The sequence below is a fragment of the Belonocnema kinseyi genome, chromosome 8 (assembly GCF_010883055.1).
Source record: "Belonocnema kinseyi isolate 2016_QV_RU_SX_M_011 chromosome 8, B_treatae_v1, whole genome shotgun sequence".
Lineage (NCBI taxonomy): Eukaryota > Metazoa > Arthropoda > Insecta > Hymenoptera > Cynipidae > Belonocnema > Belonocnema kinseyi.
This window is the reverse complement of record NC_046664.1, coordinates 130,306,244-130,324,610: the sequence shown is the minus strand read 5'-3', so window position 1 is coordinate 130,324,610 and position 18,367 is coordinate 130,306,244. Positions and strand designations below refer to the sequence as shown.

Sequence of the window (18,367 nt, the reverse complement as noted above, 5' to 3'; positions counted from 1 at the left end):
TAAACAGAACTATTAATATTTAAATTTTAGATGTTATTGGTTTTGTCTACTGGTCTTAATCTATATTATTAAAATAGTGATTAATTTTAAAATAATGAAAAAAAAATGCTCTCTAGCTCCGCTGGGATATGACTTCAGGTCCTTCAGATTGCCGGTCAAAATTGCAATTCAAAATCACAATCTTAAGATTAATCAATATTTTAATAATATTGATTAAGACTAGTAGATAAAGCCAATAACATCTAGAATTATTTATTGATTTCCCAAGTCAAAAAGCCTACATTGATAATAAAATTATCATTTAAAGTCAAAATACTCGAAATCAATTAATATTAATTTTTTAAATAACTTTCCTGTCATATCGTTAGAGTATAGCAGTACGGTACTAGTTAGCACTGACGCAGTACTGCACCCACGGTATAATATAGGTACCAGCACTAGCAAAAGAAAACCAAGAGGGCTTCATCAATGCAACCGTGAGAGCTCCATGAGGGAAGCCCATGTTGGATCCTTATGGATTAGCATGTCGCCTGGATTTCTCGCATGGATTCCAGCAGGCTTGAGGGCAAAATATGCAGGCCCCCTTAATTTTTCCACATGGGTTGTACTCAAATCATAATTTAAACATTCGTTGTTTTCCAATTTTAATTCAACCATCTTGTCGTTTTTTTCTAGTGTATTTTTATGTTCCAAAAGTCTAACCATGTTCAGAAAAATTGTAAACTACAAATTATAAAGATCCTCTCAATAAACACCAAAATCAGAATTTCCAAAATTCACTGCAAGTTCAATTTTGATTTCTGGGCCCCGGCGATTTATTTCCTAGTGCATTTTTGTCACGGGAAAGTTCCAAATTACCAAAAAAATCTTCTTTTATTCAAGCAGATGTTAGGAATATTTTTGAAACTCGGGTAACTAAGCTGCATATATGTCGATTCCAAATTAATTATGCTTTTATATGATTTAGAGTTTACGCATATACCTTTTCCTACGAAATAAAAGTTACAATTCTTATTTCATTATAATATTGTAGGTCTCATTTTATTCCTTACAGGACTCTCTATACATTATTTTTACACGTTTTGATTTAAATGTATTTATTAAAAAATTGTGCAATTGTAATTTTGTTTACAATATTTTTCTTGAATAAAATTTTGTTATTAAAAATGCACTAAACATATTTGTAGAGAATATTTTAAGGAATAATAAGGACCCTAGAACACGCAGTGTAAAAGAATGAGTTTTTTGGTTCAAAATAACTACAGCCTACACATAATTTCCGAGTTAGATGTCAACATTTTTTTTTTAAACTGATGCAATTTTCCAGAGTTTTGTCGAATCTACTTTTTTATTTAATTTTTCCATTTTTTAAAGAAAAAACAAATATTACTATTTTTCTATTTGACGTTCCCAGTGCTCTTTAATAATAGGGCAATTATGAGAATCACCCACGTTTCATAGAGTAACATTAGTGAAAGTTGTTTTATTATAATATAATGAACAGAAAATGTTCGCAAACAAATTATTTTTTGAAAGTTATATTGCAAGAAATTTGGATTAAAAAAATATTATAATAAATAACTCTTAAGAATCATTCTGGTTTTATCATAAAGAAATCTAATGAACATATCCATTATGCAGACAAATATCGAGCGAAATATTAATTTTTTGCATGCTGGTTATTTTAATGTGGAACTTCATTATAATTTCTGTAAAATTCATAATAATTTTATACTTCTATCACTTTGTAAATGAATTTAGTCAACAAATGTATTATCCAGGCACTTGTTGACGGAAAAATTCGTTCTTTTCACTGGAAGTCTTTTTATTTGAGAAATTTTTCGGGCATCTGTCGAAAAAAGCGTTTTTTCCACGTCAATCCTGTTAAAATGATAATGTCATCAACATTCATAATAATTAGCTGCTGCATTGTATGACTTCCTTAAGCAAATTTTAATTTAAAAATGCATTATTTGGGCATTTTTCCAGACCACAATTTTATTTGTTCAATTTCAGCCCTTTTAATATTAATCTCTCATTACTTTCATTCGTTTGTTAAGGCTGCTACTTCAGTATCTATTAGAATTACCTTTTTTTGCCGCTTTTGTCTATGATAAACTATTTTCGGATTAGTAAAAACTAAAATGACTGAAATTGAAAAATAAAACGAACGGTTTACTTCGTGAAATACCCAAATAATGAATTTCTTTATTAAATTTGTTAAAGAATCATACAATGTATGAAATAAGTGTGAGTTTTTATGAAATTACCATGGAATTCTCAAGTAAAAGGACTGACGTGAAAGAAAACGAATATTACCATTGACAAATGTCTGAATAATGTATTATTTGCATTAAATTTTAAAAAAGAAGATAAAATCCCTCAACTAATTATGAGTGTTGCTGAAATTATCGTGAAGTTCCAAATTAAAAGGACAAGCATTAAAAGAAATGAAATTTTCCGTTGTCTAATGCTCTAATACCGCAAGTGTTGATTTAATTGTATTAAAAAGAATAATAATCGTAAGAGAAATATTCTCCATAATAATATTGTTTTGATCTCAATTTTTTTCCAATAAAACGCAAAACATGCCATTAAATGAAATAGATCTTTGCGCTAATACTTGATGATTATAAAGTAATAGAAAAATGTTGAAAAAAGTGAAGCCTTCATAATCCTTTGTAATTGTAACGTAAAATGTAAAATTAGGTCAATGTCTAGATATTATTTGCACGAATTATTTATACTAGGAAGAGTTTTAATCAAACTTTTACTTTTGAAGGTAAACTATGCACTGTGCCCTCCGATAATTAGAAAGATGCACTGACAAGATTCTCTAAACATGAGAAATAAGAGTATCACAAAGATAGTATCGAGAATGCAGAAGGCCTCTGCAACTTTATATCTGGTTGAAACAAAGGAATTGATTTGCAATTGGACAATGAAAAGAAACGTCAAATATTAGACAACCGGAAGAAATTAGCACCAATAATTGAAACAGTGATATTTTGTGGAAGACAGCGTCTTCCTCAGCGAGGTCACAGAGATGCCGTTCCCATCAACGATGTATTCGAGGAACCAGATGATAACGACGGTAATTTTCGAGCTCTTTTGCGCTATCGCGATAGATACGATAATGATTTAAAGAAAATGTTAGAAAATAGTAATAAGAATGCGCAGTACATAAGTCCAACTATACAAAATGAATTTTTGTATGCGTGCTATGACGTTATCCACAATCAAATTGTGAAAGAAGTTAATGCATTGACACTACAACTTCGTTGTCTGAAACATATTCGTTTTCAAACATATTCGAATTTCTTCCAGTTTTGCTACGAAGCACTTTTTTCAAATTGAGATTCCGCGCACTGTGACACGTCAAACTAATTGCTAAAATATTCCAGCAGGTACGCCAGGATTGTACTATCGGGTCAGTATATTCTTTCCCTTTCTAGATTCTTTTATAAATTAAATAGAGTCGAAGTTTCTCCACCATCACGAAATTTTTAAAGGATTACAATATCTCTTACCAGCAGACACTTCGAGTATTTTGCCCGAGCAACTTAAAAGATACCGAAGCGCTGACAAAGTTCTACAAAATTGACATGAATGGCACCAAAGAACAATTGAACGCGGAATTAAAACTTTTGTGTAAATCATTTTTAACAATTAAAAAGGAGATAAGACCAAAAACAACAGCGACAGAAAGATTAATTTGTAACGCTCATGTTTTTCCAAATATTTGTATTTTGTTGGAAATGTTAGCAACTTTGCCAGTATCTACGTGTACCAACGGAAGATCTTTTTCCCTCTTCGTCACTTGAAGGATTACTTGCGACACTCAACGGGAGAAATAAGGTTGAATGGTGAAGCTTTATTGAATATACACCGAAATCAATTTCCGAACCCTGAGGATATTTTAATTTTTCTTATGGAAAAACCCGCGACGCTTAGAGATTAAAATATAAAATTAAACACTGAACGAGCCGTATAGCAAATGTATTTAATAATGCTAGAGCATTTATTGTATGTTCGAAAACATTCAAATATAAAATAATACTATACTACATTGAACTATTATTATTAATATGATTGCTGTTATTAGATTGAGTACAACATTTAAAAAGTTACGGTTCAAATAGTAATAATATAATAATAAATATGATATTTAGAAACGTTGTGTCTTACTATATTACCCTAGTTTTCCCCTGTAGATAGTACCTCACTTTCTGTTTAGACATGCCCCCCCCCCCTTCTTTTGTCAAATCTTGGCTACGCCACTGAAACTTAGCCATTGATTAATATACTTAAGGGTTCTGAGTGGAGAAAGTCACAGAGATGAGGAAATCCTTTTAGAACCACAGGGTTATTTTTATTAAAAAAGTTTTCTTATGTTTTTCTGTCAGAATTTCCATTATCCCTTCCACCAAGATGGCGGTCGTCGATGATACAGAAAGCTGCGATTGGTGTAAGACGTCGACCCACCTGATGCGACGCGCTAATTTGCGTAACTCAAATCGGGCCACCAATCAATCCTGCCGACTATGCGTTATGCTTCTTGACACTTTCGCTCCGAGCTTGTGACTATATAGTTGACAAATTGGAGCGTTTGATATCTTCGTCGTAAAAAAATGGATTTAATTTGGAAATTTGAAAGGAATTTTTAAATATAATTGGATTATTTCTGATTCATCAATCCGAAGTGCTAGATTTTGACTAGAATTTCTAAATTTTGGTTGCTTTTTAAAAATTTACATAATTAATTCTTAGAACTGATGTTTGATGTTAACGGAATTTTGAGCCTAACGATTATCGAATTCTAATTTATAATGGCGTCCGAACTTAGCATAGGGTTCCAATAAGCGAAATCGTTTAGCTTTTAAGAGAGTTTTTTAGAGCATTGTTTAATGTTTGAATTTCGGTAATCAACGACACGAGAGTTTTATGTCGAAAATAGTTCTAATAAAATTTAGCATGGCCAATAAAATAAATATCTGTAGTAAATGTTATGGAGTCATTTAAATTTATTAAATTTTTTTTTTTTGTTAGGAAAATCCTTCCCCCTGTGAATTTTCTTTTTCAGTTGAATAAATAATGGTGATTTATAAAATTTGATCAACTTCCCTTGAAATTTATTCAAAATGAGTAGAATTTTTTTATATTTTTTAAATAAGAATCAGGCCATAAGCCAAGACAGCCACTTCCGCCTATCCTTCCTTTCCTTTTTTTGTGAGGTTTCCATTTTAGATGAACGGGGAACTATAATCCAAAGGACTGAGTTGAGGTAGGCCATTTTGTACTTTTTTCACTATTGATTTTTTGCGACGTGCTGGAGATTACATAACGATAATATTAACAAGCATAAGAATCAATACTTACTTTATTAGTTGATGAACTGAAAAACTTTTTTGATTTAATTCAAAATTTTTAAAAAAGACATAACTTTAAATAGCTTATCCAGTAGCCGGACTGCTTTAATTTCATTTTTACCCAATTTTACAAATAATTCAGCATATTAAACTTCATTTTTGTGTTGGTTTCAACCAATTTTAACTTTTTTTATAATGGCCCACTATGCAGCGTAGGAAAAGCGTTGTACTCGAATTACTCGTATTTAAAACAGACATTTCTTTTAGTTCGGTGATTTTAGTTAATTAATTTAAATTGCAACAGTAAAGTACCAGTTTGATCTAAGATGCGATTAAATATCGAGTATCGCATCGGTTATGATAATGGGAATCTCGAAGTAAAAAATCTCAGGCACTTACAAACAATAAGTTTGTTTTATTTTCTTCAATAATTAACAAATGGCCTTTACCCTGACTTCTATGCTAGAGAATTCTGACAGCTTTCAAGATATTGAAGAGACTAATTTTAAATCTCATGTAATTAACGTTAAAGTAAATTCAGCAATCATCAAAAACCTTTGATGATATCTTATGTGACATATGAAGCAATAAGATTTTCCTCTCTCTTTCTGATTCTCGACTAATCAATAAAAGGAGCTTAAATTAGAAAAAAATCGATTTTGCGATAGAAGAACAAAATTTCCTATTATTCCAATTATGAATCAATAATTATGAATCAATAATTATCAATTTTTTTAACGACCTGTATAGCATTGTAGTATTGACCTAGCAGTCACAATCTGCGTTCATTGGAATTTTCTGCATACCAGTTTTTTTATTCAAGGTTGTATTTGTAGTTTAGGTCAAATTATGCCAAATAGGCCAACATAAAACGAAAATCGCAGTTTTTACGTATCTAAAAAAAAAAGTCAATTTGTTTATAAACCATTTATTTTTAATGCAATGTTTTTATATTCGTAGGAAACATTTCTGAAATGTAGGTATTTAAAAATTTCAATTTTTAGAATCATCGAAATCCGTTTAGCAGTTCACGAGAAAAATGTTGATCATGGTCTAACATTAAATTTTCATTGTAGGCTGATCACGTTCAAGTCGCAGAATCTTCTTTGGATGATATATGTTGTTCTGTTGTTGAAATACGACACGTACTTCACCGCTTTCATAGAAATTTCTTTTTGCAAATTTATGAGTATTCGAACTTTTAAAACTCGTAACGCAATTTATGAAAATATAAATTCTCAAAAAGGCCCGTGATTTTTTTTCATGATTTTTTTCTAGGTTGGTACTATTTTGATGAAATAATTAATGAGACTGTATCTTGCTCTCGCGTCTTTAAGAGAAAAAACGATTTTTTTGTTTTTTACTGAAAAAAGGATATTTGGATTGTGTGCAAAAGCAAGACGAGATATGCACAAAATTCGAAGAAACAGAGTTATTCCAGCCGAAAAGTCTCTTGACAATGTTCTTTATATTGCGTTTTTTAGAATTTTTCGCCTAAATAAGAATAAAGTCGGCTATCACTGTATTTTTCTTATAACCATAGAATCACAATGCTATCACAAGCACCCACGGTCGTACACACAGGTCCGGGGACTCTCGTGGAATGGAAAGTTCCCTGAATGAAGCGTCCGGTTATTTCCACAAATTGCCATTAGGGGCTGTAATATTAGAGTAGTGGTGATTTAATTTGTAATTTTGATGTGAAAAAATCAATATTTTCAACATATATGGATACATTTTTAAACTCAATCAAAGTAATATTTTCACAGTAAAGATTAAACATTATAAGATCATAATTGAATTGAATAAAGTGATTTTGAACAATATAAAACAATTAAAATAATGCAACAAGATATGTTAATATTTATAATTATGTTTGAATTGGAATGTCAGAAATTTAACGGAAGTAAAGAATCTGGATCACAAAAACTTACTGATAAGCAAAGTTACATATTAAATAGTTCTTACAAATATTTTTCGAAATACTGAAAAAATTATTTATTTATGTCCTTATGCCACAAACCGTATTTTTTGGAGATTGCTTACTACTCGACTATTGCGCCATATCGCGCGGTGGCAGGATAGCGAAACTTGTTAGCAGACGTAAGGGAACTTCCCCGCCACGAGAGCCTCCGGACCTGTGTATACGGACGGTGCTAGCACCTTTGCAATTACTTATTCACTGAATGTACAGCACTTACTTCTCTGAACAAATGACATTTTTTGTGTCATGGTAAAATTTAAATAATCTATCGCCATTAGTTTGGTTAATTTATTTCCAGTTAATGTTTCTTCCTGCGAAACTTTGGATGCAATTATGCTCTCATAAAGAAAATTTAATTTCATAAACATTTTAATGCAATTTAATATTTGTTTTTTTAATATAGTAACTAGTGAAAATTATTTTAGAAATCAATTGTGCATTTTATACATGATTTTTGTTTTATCGGAGTATTACTTAAGGAGTTAAGAAATTAATATAACCGTTTAAAATGAGCACTGTAAAAAAAATGTTACTTAAAAGAAAAAGAAATGACCTGAATTCAAGAAAATTCGTAAAAAGGTATTACATAACACACATCAACATAGATTCGTGCAGTTAAAAGAATTACCTCTATTGCTCAGAAAAGATTTTCGGAGAAGATAATTCAAGCAGAAAATCATGTTTGCAAACGTTGCTATTATCGCTTCACGTTTATGCTGTTTATTCCTTCAAATATAAGAATATCAAGTGACGAAAGATATTAACCAGAGATTTCTGATGATAATAAACCTGAACCTAAATTGCCTATGGAAGTTGAAAATTATATTACCCAACTAAGTTCGACTATTGATAACTATTTTTTAGTCCGATCTCACAGCCCAATTGGTAGAAACAAACAAGATTATTTCAAGATGAATATTAAATGTATGACCCATACATAAACCACGAGCCACGAAACTATTTCATGTAAGCTTCAATGCATTTTCAGCTTAAATTAACTTTAATTAATGCGTGTAGCGACCAATTTTTTCCAGAATATGCAAAGAATACGAATAATAGACGATTCGAATTGAAATATGAATTCTAACTTAATTTTGAAGGCAGATTTTTAGATTGTGAATATATGATGTATAAATTATTAAAAACTTACTTTGAATTCATTTTTCTTCAAAAAAAGTCTATTTAAGTTTATAATCAGTTGAAAATAACAATAAATGGGCAAAAATTGCTTTTTTTCGACAGATATTTCTGTAAAATAATGTGTTTTTTCACTATATAAGATGTAAATTCAATTAAAAATCCCTTGTTTTAGATAAAGACACAGTATACGAAGGAATAAGCGTATGGGTGTAATATTCTTATGTGTTAGGACTCGTAAAGTCCAAATTCATACACAAAAATTCGACAGTGTGATTTCGCTTTCCTCTAGCAAGGATAAATCTAGGAAAATTCAAGGTATTGCCATTATTATACAGAGGAGTGAATGATTTCACCCGCCAAAGTGCATACTAGAGAATTGATGTGTACAAATTAAGTCAATATAGTCGCTATACTTAAGAATATAATATCTATGCGTTTATTTTCGCGTATATAGGTATAACAAAAATAAGGTCCAGAATATCCCTAGATGTTTCCTTATTTTCTACGTCTAGGGGGAAACTGAGAAGTGTATGAGAAACTCTGAGGCTAGATTTGGATTCAGCGGCTCAAAATCCATAAGGGTAGCCATATCAGGAAGACAAAATGAACCGCTGCTTTTTTTCTGCCAATTTAAATCATTAGAAGCGCGCGGCATCTATCCAGAGCTCTTGCAAAAGGGCGTGGCTTTGATCGACCCCCACTGACGAAACTATTCAGGTCACGCATTGCTCAAAAACACGTGCCATTGGCATAAAAGGATGATAATGCGGCCTTCATTTCCAAACCTGGCAAGGAGGGTTACGGCCCTGAAAAAGCTTTTCAGCCAATCAGTATAAAGTCTTTCATCCGGAAGAGTGATTTCTGGCAGACCACTCTGTCGATACTTGCTTAATGCTGTCGTAGTAACATTGGAGTAGCAGCTGGTACAGGGAATGTGTGTTGTGGGATCCTTCCTTGATATAATGGATGCCTTCAGCAATACCTCCCCCTCCCCCCCAGAGGCTTAGCAGGAGCAAATAGATGGACTAAGGGGACTAGACACACCAGGCTTCCAAGTAACATCAGCACACAGTGAATCCCAGAAATAAAGCAAGATAAAATAATAAAACGTTCTAACTTCACCAAAACTTTCCATGGAAAGCAAATGGGAAACCGCTCCTGCAAGGATAAATCTACTAGGTTATCCACCACTAGTTAGAACCAAGTCCGAGTGTGATTTCTTACCCGCCACATTCAATTTGCGTGCTACAGCTATCGAAGCAGCATTCGCATTTCCATGAATGACATCAGGTTTCATCTTCTTGAAGCTGATATATACAAAAGCTTTAATCTCCACTCGTAATGCATATTTTTGAACGGCATGATTTCGTCACTAATTATTTTCAATCTCGAATATATAGTAAATTGCAATGCAAGGAATCTGTCCTGATTACTATAAATGACGCTTTATTGGAATAGGCAAGTACCCACCTAACGACTGGATGATTTTCGGGACTGCAAAGCTCACCTCGTCGATTAAAAGAACAAAGGAAACACTGCAATATAAACCTTCTTATTTCAACCAGGATATCAAAATTGGCGACTGTCCTAACTATGCAAAATAGTTAATTCCTGGTTTACGGGTACAAGGATTTTTTTCCGGCACACGGAAGCCATACAGAGCCATTCAAAATCTAAATATATGTATGTAAATTGGATTTTAAATCTTTTCTACCAACAATTATATCTACCTAGTGAATGCAACTTAAATAAAGGACTTTATACTTAAATTAATTTTGATTTTTCACTCAGTAGTTAGTTATAAAACAGAACGTACGTCAGGGCAGCTTTAATTGCAGTTAATGCCAAATGTGAACAGGATAGGGAATGTGCGTCAACTATAACTTTAATATCTTGCAACAAATCAAGATGATTCATTGATCGGCTGGTGGCACTCATGTTGTACATCTTTTCATAGCTATAAATGTAAAAAAATTATTTTTATATTTAAATTTCAAAACTAATTTCTGTAATATATAAAGTAAAATGAATAACTAACAAATCCATTAATTGTATTCGCGCTGTGACGAATTCGGATAATTCACTGGAAACTTCAGCAACAGTCGCTCCTACTGCGTTTGTTCCCCTCGTCATTTCCTCGACTCTCCTCAAGTCGCCTTTTAGTGATTCGTACATTGTCTTTAACGAGTTCTGTATAAAAAAAATTATGTAATATTTAGTTTTAAGTATTAGGTTGCATTTTTGGTGATAAGTTCCTTACGTCCTTTCGAAGGAAGCCTTTGTTCTTGGTGCGCAGAAAACCTAAATCCACGTAAGAGCGTTCCGCTAATGCTATTTGAGGAAGGTGCATTAGCAGCATTCCCCATGGGCCCATTTGTGCCAAACGACATGATTCTCTTTCCTTTTCCTAGGTAAAACCAAGTATTGTATATATATTAGAATTTTTACTTTTTGATTTTTTAAAAGAATATTGTATATTAAAAAAATAATACAATTTCTCTAAATAGAGTTCGAAAAATATTTACCGAGTAAAGAAAATGATTTTGACTACCTCAGTTTTAATGTCATTTCATCAGCACTTTCAAAAAAAGGTAAATATTTAGTAAACATTTTTCGAAAGAAGCTTAGATTTTTTCCAGTAATCACACGTGAATTCATATAATTTCACCTAAAGCACGGTTCAGAAAAACGACGTAAGGATATTCGTTCAAGTAGATCCTAAAGGAGTCTCTAAGTTAGTAGAATAGGACGCGGTTAAATTTTTTGATGTAAAAGTGCTGTATCAAAATTAATTAAATGCACAACTGACAAGTTTGTTAAAAGCGCGATCCGTTGAGAAAATCTCGAAAAATGTGTACATTATGACATTTATGTATGTATGAATCTTGAAAAGGTATGAACTATCGCCTATATAACTGTCATTATAAAAGATCACTCCATATATTTGTATTCTGAGTACACTTTACGACATGCTCTTTCGCTTCAAAACAGTCTCGGAAAATCTTTTATGATTTTTGCCGTAGATTAGAAATTCGCTGAGAAAGATACTATATCATTTCTAGCCAATGCCACGTTGTAGAATTGTCCACATGAGCTTAAATGGAACCTTAAACCTTTCGTTTTGAAGTTATCGGGCCGCAAACTTGAGGCAATTAACATAGAGCCGTTGAGAACCGTTCTTTTCAGTCACGTGCTGTAAAAAATGCATTACGCTTCGAGTAGAAAGCCCAGAATCTGATATGCGACCGTTTGAAAGACTCGATCATCTGGCAATGATTTTTTATAGGCTTCCAAGAAGTGTCAAAAAAGAAGTTTTTGACCTTTTGACTCCAGTTTTTCAAAAAACTAGACATGTATATATTATTTGGAAAAAGAAAATGTGTCATGTTAAAAAAATTAGGAAAGCATTTTTTAATCTAAGTTGCAAAAGTATAAGTTCAAATAAATATTTTCTATTAAAGGAGGTTCGTATAGCATCCTGCTTCAATAAATAGACTCCAAAAGTGAAATTCCACTCGGAACTACTAACCTAACACACAACGCAGAAGGTAAAACGCACCAATTTTGAAATTAAACATAACAACTTACAAATGTATTATATATGAGCATAGAAACCAGCAGAGTAGAATTGCAACTTTGTCTTTTAACAAAAATGGAATCTAGAAGAAATAGTATCAAGAGTATCGTAGAATAGTAAATCATCAAAAATTAAACTGTATGAATTATTAAAATTATCCAGATCAGTAATTTTTCTGATACAGATATAAAGTTCCCCTCACATAAAGACCATTTTAGCAAAAGCTCCTGTTCATGCTGTGTTTATTACAAGACAAAGAATAGTTAAACAGTTAGGTTGGTGCAGTAAAAACTTAGTTAACTTTCTATTCTAGAAAGGTCAAGAGAAAGAGCTAGGGTTGACGCTAAATCTCATAGAGTTATTTTTACTAAGTAGTAAAAGGATACACGATCATAACTCACCAGTAGAAAGATACTCTTTACTGTGACTCATGGCTGATCATAAGACCAAAAGACGCATACATCAACTGAGCACAAAGATAGAATTAGGTTTATTTGAAAGGTGGAAAACTTAATAGCATCCCTAAAAACTCTGAGCTTGTCGACAGAATCGCCTGGTCTTCAATATCAGGTGTGTGCAAAATGCATCGACCATTATATATCTGCAGTACTTACATCTGAAGGTCCGCATCACGATGTAGCTGGAGAAGAATTTCAGCGAACAGTCCATGAGAAAAGGTTGCACGGCATCTTCCACATAAATGTGAAGGAACAGTCGATGTCGTATGAGCTAACGTTTGCCCACTTTAAAAATCCGTCGCCTCATTTTGAGCCAAGACACTCCCGGTGATATCTGCAGAGCGTAGCATGCATACTCCGAGCAGCTAAGATACATACTATCTAGTTGTCCAACTCATGCGGGAACAACGTACATCTAAAGGCACATCATGATACTAAGAGTGATTTACTACCATAAATGTCGCTTTTAAGGATTTTTCCTGATACCGTTACAGCAAACGCTCATAGGAAAAGAGTCAACTGTCGAAAATGAGAAGTTTCGAATATACTGGTACTTCATATTCACGACAATTGTTTCTCTTGTACACTCGAGACCTGACGTAGTTCTCCGTAACTTCGAAATCGTGGCTTCGTGTAAAACAATTTACATTGAGAAAGTAAGTATTAATTTTTAATCTATATTCCACACCATACGTTGACAGTCCATGGACGCTGGTGTTCGACTTCACGAAGCCACTGCGGATTTTCAATACTCCAGTAGTGCACGTTGTGTCGATTAACTATTCCATGGTTCGTAAAAGACGACTCGTCAGAGAATAATACAAACGAAAAAATTTGGGATTTTGTTTTTTTGTTCACGTGCCCGCTGACAAAAAGCTACCCGATTTTGGAAATCAGCGCCATGAAGTTCTTTAAGTAAAGAGACATGATACGGATGAAATTTATTACGTTTAAAAAATTTTCAAACATTGCTCTGGGACATTCCGTAATCACGAATTTTGTAAGAGTACGATAAAATGAAGCACGTGACACAATTATATTTGGAAAAAGCTGAGCGTAGAGATTGACAGCATTATCAAGATTTCTTCCAGCTTCTCCAGACACCAGAACTATTTCAATTGTTTTTCGTACGGTTAGATATTCCATTGTAAAGTAGTATTCGGAATAATCTTTGATTTTATTAAAATGCGTTTTGTCTTGAATGTATTTTTTCTAATTTACTGTATTTAAGGAAAGAAAAAATTAAACACTTTCGTAATGTTTCGATAGTCTCCGCTGACCTCAATCTACAATAATGCCAGAGCTAAAATTTAGGAATATTCAGGAAAAACTGTTAATGTACACGTATTACATCATAATTACTTCTCAAGGACGGACATACGTTTTGGCATGGTTTTAAAAATATTAATCAACAACGAGATCCGAGGCTATATTGCCCTTATTTTTAACCGAATTCAGAAAGAAGGAAGTTCTATCTATGTTCGTCGCGATGTATTTTTATACATGTATGAGATCATCAAACATGTATGAGATTCGCTCGTATCGATCATTAGCATGAACTACCTACTAGGGCATTTTGTGATCATCTTTGTTTATCGAAGTTTCTAACTAGTAACATTTTGATTTAGCGAAATTGTCCCGAACACTCAGCCATCATATACATTTTTACTTGTCCTCAGGTAATTATTGTTTTAGGAAGGATAAATTTAATTCATAAGCGAATTTTACATATGAAATCTGGGAATTTACTTTCTTTGCCAGCTTGCGATCTCAGCATTTATGACGTGAAACTGATCATTGACAACTTAAACTTTGCTTCGAGATTTTTAGTTGACTGATGTGTGCAGTTGAAGCGTACTTTCTGTCTTGGCCATCCTTACGAATTTAACAATACCATATTTGTCTCCTGGTAATATTCTTGTAATAATAAGTTCTTTGAATTTGATTCGAAATTTTGAAGACTCCCCTGGTACAGACTTCAGAGTGCTCATCAAGACGATGTCTCCGGCATTCTCAAGACGATTTTTGTCATAAGAAACCTTGTATTTCATTTGTCCTTCTTTGATTTTTGATTGAATTTCTTTCTGAATAATTACTAGGGGTATATCAATCGTTCTTCATTATCGATTGTCAGTTTTCGGAGTTTGCTCTAACCTTGTCGATTTATAAAGCCGTAAAAAGCTCTAAATGGACTTCTTCCGGTTGTTGTATTAGGTGACTCATTAAGGTCCTTTTGTACTTGTAGTCGTAAGTCCCAATCACGACCTTTGGCACAAAGGATGCTAGCCAAAATTATTGGCACCAGCGGTGCGTTAATCCTTTCTACTAACCCATTAACTTGAGGGTGACGACTTGATTTTAAGGTATGTTTAATTCCGTGTTTTTAGAAGAATTGTTGGAATTCTTGAGAAGTAAAGCATGTACCTCTATCACAAAAGATTCTGCCGGATCCTCCAAAGTCTATAATCATGTCTTCAAGTGTCAGTACTGTAGGTTCTGCTGATACATCTTTTTGCTGTTTCATAATGAAAAATTTGGTCAGATTATCAACTATTGCTAAGACATATTGATTTTTTTCCACGAGTAGTTGGTAAAGTTCCTTCGTGATCAACATGTATAATAGCGAAGGGTCGCTCTCCAGGTTGAATGAGATGCAATACCCTTGCTTGTTGTCCTGTTTTGGGTTTTCCCATAAGGCATTGCAAACATGAGTAAATATGTTGTTTCACGTAACTTCTCATTTTGGGAAAGAAGAAGTATTCTTTTATTTTAGTCAATGTTCGGTCTACTCCCGTATGCCTTCTGCAATTATGAAAGTGTTTCACCAAACTTTTGCATAAACAATCAGGAACCACGTATAATTTTTTTATCCTCGCAATTATATAGGATTCTGCTGATTAGTTTGTAGCCTAAAATCTCTGCTTTTATTCAATAATTTCTCTCGTTTTCAGATTTTCGCAGGACCGATTTTTTTCTCGAGCCTTTCATCACTATGCTGAAATAAAAGGATTTCTTTTTCCAGTTCTAAGATAGTGAAAACGCTTGATCGCTCTTAGATTTCCTCCCTATTTACTGGAGGATTTACTGGGAATTCTATTAAGCACATCGACGTAAGTCATTATTTGGCCTGATATGTGTACAATTTCGAAAGTAAATTCATTTAATAGATTTTAAACTTGATGTATATGAGAAGTATGTGCAGTCTAGCGACAGCCCAAACGACCAATAGTAATTCTAGCTAGCTAGACTGATAACATTGTTCGTAATTATTAGATCGTCTATATATCACGTATACCAAATGAAATTTTGCACCACAGCCTTTTTGCATTAGCATTTCTGCAAGTCCTTTAGAACTAGCATCGCAGTGTAGTTCTGTCGTAGCTTGAGCGTTGTAAATTCATAAAATTGGTTTACTACATACTCTCTTAATTACTTATTTAAATGCATCATTTTCATCTTTATTCCAGATGAATTCATTATTCTTTCACAACAGTTTGGATAACGGTTCTGCGATTTCAGCAAATTTAGGAATGTATCTTCTGAACATACCTAGAACATCTAGTAACCGGCGTATTCATTGATCATCTAACATTATATTATCGTTTCTGAAGGTTCTCGGCCCTCCTTTCTACTACTGGCCAAGTCTCTGCCGTAATAAAAAATTCATCCAAGATAGAATATTACAACTTTATTTCGCAAAGGTCCTAAAACTTTTTGAATTAATTTAGAAAAATAAAATGGAGCGTTCTTTAATCCAAAGCTTTCATGTTTCATCCGGAGTAATAAACGCTGTTTTTTGTCTCGCCTCTTTGCTAAACGGAATTTGAAGATGGCCTTGAGCTAAATCTAGCGCAGTGAATTATTCGCATTCGCCGATTGAAGCTAAGTGTTCGTCGATATTTGAGCACCAGGGCTTTATTCTTTTTATTCTTAAGAAAAATAGTTATAATACTTTACATGATTTACAGAAAAAAAAACGTTAAAACGCACCTTGTGTTATCTATATTCATAAGCTCTTACGAGCCACAATGCGGGCGAACCAACACTGCGGAAAGAAAGAACCTTATAAATTCCAATAAGTCTGAAATGTTTAGTAAAGGAACTTTAGGCGAGCCAGGAGACGGGCGAACAAATCTCAAGGAAAACTTAGGTTCAATTACTAAACACTTAGCTTCAAGGATGCACTAAAAAAAGAAAGCAGTTTTTACCCACATTTACACAATCTGACAAGCCACAATGCGGGTGAACCAACATTAAGGAAAGAATAATGTGAATTTAGATAACTTTGAATAGTTCATATCAAAATCTTTAGCGAGCTAAGCGAAGGGCGAACCAATCACAGATTTAAAACCTTCATATTGCAACCAAAATCATTTTACAGCACAAACACGACCACATCAGAACGATCGCCGAAGCCCGAGTGTCGAATTTAGGGATCCCGGACTCGATTCCGATTCTCAGAAAGAATCGATTCCTTGCCCTTGAGAATAGATTTTTTGGAATCGATTCCGCCCGGTGGAATCGAAGGCAGAATCGATTCTCGAGCCTCGATTCCACGTCGATTATCTAATATTTGTCTCTCATGTTAGACGTACTGCGCTTGCGCTAGGATGCTTATGATGATCACGACGCGACAACCCGCTACAATAACAAAAATAAGTCGGGCCGTGTTACTCCTACGCATAGTTATTGCAAGCGCAGTACCTTTGAATGTCAAAGTTGGGGTCACGGCTATATATATATTCTTTTTTTTTAAAGAATTATATTACAAATAACATTTTTAACATTTCCTACATATCTATACCTAAATCTATCGCTTAACAGTCGGGAGTCTTAAGCACGGCGCTAAACCCACAAGTTGAAACTCGATAAAGAAGCCATCCACATAATCTACAGTTTAGATAAGTTAAATTTCCAAATTTTAAACTCTCTTTTTCTAATTATTTATTATTATACGACGTTATGTAAGTTTAAAATACACGAACTGTTAACAGGAATACCAATGAAATAATTTAAATTGATTACAATTTTTTTTCGCGTAATATTTCGTTTTTTCCCGTTGTAGACGACTTTCAAACTTTTTACAATGACAGCAAATATAATTTTTTATAAACATAAAAATTTATTTTTTAGGTGTTTTGTACTATTTTACAACGTTTAACATGGAGATAAGATGTAAATTTTTCTGAACATTTACCATTTTTCACAAAGATGGAACGTGAGTTTTTTTATTTAAAAAAAAGCAGGAAAAGAAGTTGTTTTCGCGACAGTTGTATTTATAGTTTTTAGAAATTTTAGAATGCATGAACCATATTTTTAAACGTATTTTTCTTATGTATATTTTTTAAGATATAAAATATTCACCCTTCGGACTTAGAAATTGGAATCGTTGGTCCGCGAGGGGAACCGAGCTGGGCCCCCTGCGGTAGTCCTTATACTAATAACAATTACCGATCTTTATTATGAACCCAGTCTACATAAAACTGAATACACAAAAGAAGATGCGCAATAGGAACATCAAAGGCAGAGGTTCAGCTTAAGCTTTCTTTCCAACTTTTCCTTCTACAAACTAACTTAAAATTTATCTTTTAATGATAATTAAAATTAGCTGAATCAATTGAACAAGTTTATTCTCTACGCGGAGACAGAGTATTCCGAAGTCAGGGTATGATCGTCCTACAATGCTGGGTACTATCTTAGCACTAACGAGGCAAGATATATCATAACGAAGGTTAACAGGCAGAAAAAAAGCAGAGAGCATATATAACATTTATAAAATAATGATAAAATAATTAGGTATTTGTACGGAGTATTTTGGACATTTCATTTCTAACAGAAC

General features: G+C 33.1%; 1 protein-coding gene across 4 annotated transcripts in view; it reads right to left on the bottom strand.

Moving 5' to 3' along the window:
* Window positions 1–18,367, bottom strand: part of LOC117177741 (KICSTOR complex protein C12orf66 homolog) — a 68,844-nt gene that overhangs the window by 21,817 nt on the left and 28,660 nt on the right. For 3 of the 4 annotated variants that reach the window (XM_033368640.1, XM_033368641.1, XM_033368642.1), the window contains 3 exons: window positions 10,754–10,900; window positions 10,532–10,683; window positions 10,310–10,450 (listed from right to left, as the gene is read on the bottom strand). In XM_033368640.1, the coding sequence (XP_033224531.1) occupies window positions 10,310–10,450; window positions 10,532–10,683; window positions 10,754–10,900 (440 nt within the window). The remainder of the gene's footprint in view (window positions 1–10,309; window positions 10,451–10,531; window positions 10,684–10,753; window positions 10,901–18,367) is intronic. The other variant, XM_033368643.1, reaches the window with a different exon arrangement.